Consider the following 7,436-nt stretch of genomic DNA (forward strand, 5'->3'; position numbering starts at 1 on the left):
GAAATTCCATCTTATCCTCAGAAGAGATTACATAGATAGGGATGGACAAGGCCATGAAGGGATTCAAAAACTGGAATGTAGAATTTAAAATGGAAGCCTTGCTGCACACCTGGAACCAAAGTAGAGAAGCAGAGACAGTGGTGTTGGAGAAATGGGACTTGCTTCCAATCAGGATGCAGGCAGGAGAACATGGATGAGCTGAAGATTATGGAGGGTGAAAGGAGGGGCCAGAGAGGAGAACATTAGGATCTTTAGGCAGAAAATCACAATGACACGGACAAGGGTTCCAGGAGCAAATAGCTGAGGCAGGGGTGGAGGGTTGTGTTATGATAGGGGAGCCAGGCAGTTTTGTTGATGGAAATCATATGCAGCCAAAAGCTCAATTTGGAATGAATGGTTTTGTTTGGCCTGGCATACTTGACAAGGTGAAATATGTTTACCGGAATTCTTCTGTTTTTGTGGGAATCATCTCGGGCAAGACAGAAAATTCAGTGCACCGTTCAAATATCCACTGAAGTCAGGCAAGAATCTGATTCTTGGGGCACGCAGACCCAGAGAATCCTGCCCATTGTCTTTGGCTCAGAGTTGGTGTCAGTGACCAAAGACAATTAGTCTTCCCATTACTTAGTTGGAGGAAATTTGCAGTGTGTCGAATTAGAGGCAGTGCAGGGTTCGGGAGGGATGGAGGTGAGATAGAGCTATGAGGTTGTTACTCCCAGCCTTATTCCACAGCCTTATAATCTTTCTGCATTGTAGGGATTCTTTGAAATGCATACTAATATTGTCTAGATTGGATAGTTATTTGAATTTCATTGGGAGTTTGTGCATGTGTGTTAGTGATAGTGTGCAGTGACCATTGGGAAATAAGTTTCAATATTTTGAATGAAATAAGGAAACTATTTGCAAAAAAGCAATTATTGAATGAAGAAATTCAGAGTCAAAATCTTTACAGCTGCAATTTCATTATTTTGTTTTACAAGGTTCAAAACGACTAACACAAGCTTGTAACATAGACCATACTAAAAATTACATGTAAGTTACTTTTGCCTTATTCCACATTTGTGAGATATTTAATAGACAACATGGTTTAAAATCTCACTGAAACAGAGTCCATGTGTATCGAATAATCTATAGAGATGGAAAGTTTTCAGCAGTAAACGCTGATATCTTTTCTGGTACAGCCATAAATGCAGCATTTTTTTGACAATCCTGGCAGCACCTCCCTTTTAGTCCTGAAGGATTTGGCCCTGAGTAGATGCTGCATCTGTGGCAATTCAAATATATTGTGTTGGTTGCTGCCTTCCTCAATCTGCCGGATGTACTCGCTGAAATTTCCCGCTATCTGATCATACTGGTTGGAGTTCTCATTGCTTTCTTGCTCAGCAACGGCAAACTCAACTTCCTGGTTCTTTTCATTGTCAAACATCCCCTGAAAGTTCCTCATGCTCTTCATCTCCTTGGCGTCGTCTTTATCAGCTGAGGTCTGGAAGGGATCTGAAACAAAAATAAATCCCCATCCGTGACTGTGCACCATTTTAATGAAATTGGCATTATAATGTTCACTCTGTCTCGATTGTAATGGCTTTCATGTATCTGGGCAGAGAATTGACCTATCCGCTCAACTCTGAAGAGACATCTCTATAAATTGTGCTCCACTATATTTTGACTGCTCAAACATAATTGGTTACCTATACTTTGCTGTACACCCAGAGAAATAATTGATGACCATCCTGAAGTGGGTAACCAATGTTTGATCAGACAGTTGAACTGGGCTATACTGCAGCTGCGACAGAAAATTGATTATAACTCCAGTCACTGGATCATTAATTCTCAGAGGACTGACTTCCTGAGCCTATCCGTTGGAATATTTTCAGGTAAACATTGCAGCTTGTTGCCAAATAAATTCTTAGAAAGTAGCTCAATCTTTGTCCCCCTTCATTTACTGACTAACCCCTCCCCTGCCAATGGGAATTTCATGTTTGTGGATTTGATTTCAAGTTTCTAACGCCAGCTCGACAGGAGTTTAGAAACTTTCAAATTTCTGCCCTTTTCTTACTGCATTAGATACGATCAAACTCTTTTCTAGTCACTATCTGCTGACTGAGATTCAATCACTACCCTGATAGTCTGGGAGTTCACTTCAGCTTTTGAATCTACACATGAACTTCTATTGTTTCATCAGATTTTCTAATTCAGTTTGTTGTCATTTGTCAGCCAAATCCTTCAAATATCTCAAAATGTTCCTGCCTATCCTTATTTTTAGGATCTTGACTGGGAAAAGGGAAACTGGAAGTATAACTCAGTAGACAAGTGACCAATCCAACTCTCTGGTTTAGCAAAAGAAAGAATTGATGTATCATTGAGATTTATGACTGAGAGTGGAGGGGGGGTTTGAACTCTTTCAAAGAACTAACCCAAGTACCATGGACAGAATGGCCTCTTTCCTTTTGTACTGTGAAGCCACCCCTGGAAGATTTGTGTTGGACCAAATACCAGCAGTGTACTCTAGGGCTTCTTAAACTGAGATCTGGATAATTGGTGCTTTGGGAACAAGTTAATATTGCTGTTAGAGTGATATTTCCAAACATTAATATCTCAAAATAAAAGCCCAATTCTGGCTCATCTGCACCAACTCTGACAGAGCATCATACCCAAGCCATATCCACGTAATCCCTCACATTTATCCCACTAATCCCCCAAAGCTAAACATCTTTGGATCCCAGGGGCAATTTAGCATGGCCAATCCACATAACCTGCACATTTTTGTGGTGTGAGAAGAAACCAAAGTCCCCGGAGGAAACCCACGCAGACACGAGGAGAATGTGCAGACAGTTGTGGATCTCATTTTACAGGTTTGAACCTGTGAACAGTATCTGCAGTATAGTGACAGTGTGAAGCAAGAATACGGCTTTGTCATTTTAGAGTGCTCATTAGAAGGACGAAGAGTTTAACTAAATGATGTTCACAATCACCTAAAATATCCCGCTATACTATCGAAGCATCGACAGATTCTATTCTAATGTGATCAGGGTGTTTGGTGATTGATTTAACCAGAAAAAGTCCTACATGAGGAACTAGGAAACTTTGCTCTAATGCAGACACTGTGACTTCAAATAAACAGATGCTGCTGACCAATAGGACAGCACCCACTCTCCCATCCAGCACACCAGAACTAATGTTCTACAATGTGAAATAAGAACAGACAGTCCTGGGAATGAACGTCAGGCCAGACAGCATTGGAAAGACATTTGCCCCCTCCTGACAAGGACTGTGTTGATAACAAATCTCACATTAACTTGTCTTTCAGAGGTTACCTGAGTGGCTCTGTGTTTCCAGTATCTCTACTCATCCTTGTCCACACTGCAGCAGTTCACACACTCCTTACATTATGATCTATGTTAGTAATATGGTCATAATAAATATATTTTATCCACAATATCTATACAAAAGGCAGCATCTCCAAAATAAAGTTAACTTAAACATTTTTTATTTTACAATTTTCATACTCACAATGATTTATAAGCTTGGAGCTGTTGAATAAATGATTATTCTTGTAACTACAGCCTAACTTGTATCACAACGATTTAACACAGTGAATAGCATTAAGACATCTTGATCGCAATAATGTCAGAACACTCAACCTTTTAGACAGAGATATAGCAAAAGGATCTACTCACCATTCTGGTTATCAAGAAGTCTCTTCCAGCGAGAACCCCCACAGGTATTGATGACGGCTCGGATGAATGCCCGGCCGCAAAACTTGATCCTTGATTTCCCACCCCGCGAAGACTGGGACAAGGCAGCAGTGGGGAAGGAGATGAGGAACAGATTGATTATCAGAATACACACTAGGCCCTTCATTGTAGCTCGATGAGTGTTCAACCTGGACTTCTCTCAGATTGGGTCTTGTATGCTCTGACTGGTGAGAGGTCTACATTGTTCTGACTCTCTCCCTCCTGTTCCTGTCTTCTGCATGTCTAACCCTCCTCCCTTTTATAGCTGTTTTTGCTCCTTTTCTCTGACTCACTGCTGACTTTGTTTCAAAAAAAACACTTGTCCCTCCTCCTCTCTCCAATGACCTCAAGATTCTTGCATCGTTTCACATTAGATACTCCCCCTGGATCATTATCAGATTTACAATTTGTGGATTATATATATAAAAATATTAATCAGTTTATCTCCTCTTATCTTTTATATACATTGTCACATTTCTGGTTTTCATTTTAACAATTTTGTTCATAGCATTGTTCATAGCATTGAAATTCTACTTTCATTTCATTTATTAAATATTTTTCACCACTGATGTTTTTCCTCAATTTCCTAACTGCAGATTCGCCAGCTTTCAGCTTAGTCTTAGCACTTGGACTAAGCTTTTATTCCACCTATTTTCCTCCCATTCCTCTCTCATCTTTCTCTGTCTTCTCTCTCCCATCCCTCCCAACCCTCCCTATGATTCTGTTCTCTCTGAACATCACAACTTGATTTTCCATATTGTGATTTCTCCAATTTTTTCTGCAAGTTGCCTTTACAACATGTGAGTGTTTGTAAATGTGTTTTAAATTCACAATTATTCATGTTACCTGGTGCTGAAAGAGACATGTGGAATAGACTGCCTGCTGTGATAGTGGAGTCGGACACTTTAGGAACTTTCAAGCGGTTATTTGATAGGCACATGCAGCACGCCAGAATTATAGGGAGTGGGATAGATTGATCTTGGGATTGGACACAGCTCGGCACAACATTGAGGGCCGAAGGGCCTGTAGTGTGCTGTTGTGTTCTATGTTCTATCTGCTGCCCTTGTCCCTCTAGATGGAGATGGTTGTGGGTTTGGAAGGTGCTAACTAAGAATTTTCGGTGAATTGCTGCAGTGCATTTTGTAGATTGTACTCACGAGTGCTACTGTGCGCCTGTGGTGGAGAGAGTGATTATTTGTGAGTGGGGTGCCAATCAAATGGGCTGCTTTGAGTTTCTATCCCTCATTTTGAATCCACCAGGATTACAAGGATCTCCAGAACAAACAATGCTCCTCAAATTGCTGTTTTGCCCACATCCTGAGATCCACACTTAGTGCCATGCCCCACCATATGATCACTCGTCCTCTCTCTCTCCAACAACTCTGATTCCACCTATAGCTGCTCTTAATACATTCTGCTATTTTACCTTTTTGCCTCTTTAGTCTTTAATGCTACCATTAACACTCCCTTTGTCTTATACCTGTGACATCTTTATCAAACCTCTCCTCGTTCCAACCTATCCCTGACTTTCTCCAACTGCTCCACCCATTCTTATCCTATACATTTCTCCCTCTCTCTAGCTCTGAAGAAAAGTCATACAGGCTTGAAATATTAACTCCCTTTCTCTCGCCACAGATGCTGCCACATCTGCTGTTCCAGCATTTCCTAATTTTCTCGCATACATTCAGCTGCTTTTCACTCCGTGATTTTCGCTCTGTGAATAGCGCTCTCTCTCAATGGTTCTACAGAACCTTCAGTCCCAATTCCTCTCATAACAAGACATGTGCCACACTGCACCAGGACCAGGACAACAGTCAGCCTTAGGCTGAAATGTGATATATAATATTTAAATAGGGGTGGCACAGTGGTTAGCACTGCTGCTTCACAGCATCAGGGACCTGGTTTAGGTTCCTGGCTTGGGTCACTGTCTATGTGGAGTCTGCACCTTTTCTCTGCATCTGCATGGGTTTCCTCCAGGTGCTCTGGTTTCCTCCAACAGTCCCAAAGACGTGCTAGTTAGGTGTATTGGCCATGCTAAATTTTTCCAGTGTACCCAAACAGGCACTGGAATGTGGCGACTGGGGGATTTTCAGAGTAACTTCGTGGCAGTATGAATGTAAGCCTACTTGTGACTAATAAATAAACTTTATGATGGGTAATGCCTCTCCAGCTATTCTCCCGAATCTTTAATGGTCTTAGATTTGATGAAGCCTTTACCATCAAAATCCAGACTAGTAAGTGACAGCACACAAACAGAAAAATGGATCAAATGATGAGGGAATTGCAGAAAGGGATAAGAGAAATTGACCATTTTCAGAGTACTAGCTACCAGCGTTGCAATGATTGGCTAGGACCTGTTACTGAGATACCTGTGCGAGCGGTCAGCAAGATTCAATCAACAGACCATTGTACAAAACTGTGTTTTTGAATTGTCCCACAGACAATCATGTCATTTCCAGTCCTCACTGCATCTTTTCATTCACTGCAATAAATCACAAGATGTTGCTACCAAACCTAACACTGTGCAAGTAACTCTATACTGCAAGCCTTTCCCACCTACAGATAAATCTCATGTACACACAATTAACTCTTGTGGCAATCTACTTTCAATCACAAAATGTACAGAATTGTTGAACTCAGCAATGTATGTGTTCATGTTTGATGATATCACCCAGGTTTAGAATTCTTTTATATGTAACACCTCTGTCTGGAGTCTGTAAGATGGCTGGAGATTGTAACACGGGTGGAGACTGTAATATGAGTGAAAACTAGTATGGCTGAAAATGGAAGTTTGGGCAACATGGTGGCACAGTGGTTAGCACTGCTGCTTCACAACACCAGGACCTGGCTTCAATTCCCAGCTTTGGTGACTGTGTGGAGTTTGCACATTCTTCCCGTATCTGCGGGGATTTCCTCCGGATGCTCCGGTTTCCTCCCACATTCTGAAAGACCGCTGGTTAGGTACATTGACCCAAACAGGTGCCAGGCTGTGGCGACTCAGGGAATTTCACAGTAACTTCAGTGCAGTGTTAATGTAACACTTATTTGTGACTAATAAGTAAACTTTAAAAAGATGGTTGGAGTCTGTGGGCTGTCTGGAGACTCAGATGCCTGGAGACTGACTTTGCAGACGATACAAAGATATGTCGAGGGACAAGTAGTATTGAGGAAGCAGGGGGGCTGCAGAAGGACTTGGACAGTTTAGGAGGGTGGGCAAAGAAGTGGCAGATGGAATACAATGTGGAGAAGTATGAGGTTATGCACTTTGGAAGGAGGAATAGAAACATAGACTATTTTCTAAATGGGAAAATGCTTAGGAAATCAAAAATACAAAGGGACCTGGGAGTCATTATTCAAGATTCTCTTAAAGTTAACGTGCAGGTTCAGTCAGCAGTTAGGAAGGCAAATGCAATGTCGAGAGAGCTAGAATACAAGAGTACGGATGTACTCTGAGTCTGCATAAGGCTCTGGTCAGACCCCATTTGGAGTATTGTGAACAGTTTTGGGCCCCATATCTAAGGAAGGATGTGCTGGCCTTGAAAAGGGTCCAGAGAGGTTCACAAGAATGATCCCTGGAATGAAGAGCTTGTTGTAGAAGAATGGTTGAGGACTCTGGGTTTGTACTCATTGAAGTTTAGAAGGATGAAGGTATCTTATTGAAACTTAGAGGATCCTGCGTGGCCTGGATAAACTGGACGTAGA

At 41.6% G+C, this 7,436-nt stretch overlaps 1 protein-coding gene across 1 annotated transcript; it reads right to left on the reverse strand.

The window, feature by feature from the left end:
* Window positions 1-1,147: 1,147 nt before the first annotated feature.
* LOC145343395 (relaxin-3-like) lies at window positions 1,148-3,861 on the reverse strand. Its single transcript, XM_080189615.1, has 2 exons — window positions 3,678-3,861; window positions 1,148-1,494 (listed from the first exon to the last, which is right to left on the reverse strand). Exons 1-2 carry the CDS (start codon window positions 3,859-3,861, stop codon window positions 1,148-1,150), a joined length of 531 nt encoding a protein of 176 aa, XP_080045741.1.
* Between the last annotated feature and the right edge of the window lie 3,575 nt (window positions 3,862-7,436).

This window comes from Carcharhinus amblyrhynchos, chromosome 5 (assembly GCF_965287045.1).
Source record: "Carcharhinus amblyrhynchos chromosome 5, sCarAmb.v2.hapA, whole genome shotgun sequence".
In the NCBI taxonomy this organism is placed as follows: domain Eukaryota; kingdom Metazoa; phylum Chordata; class Chondrichthyes; order Carcharhiniformes; family Carcharhinidae; genus Carcharhinus; species Carcharhinus amblyrhynchos.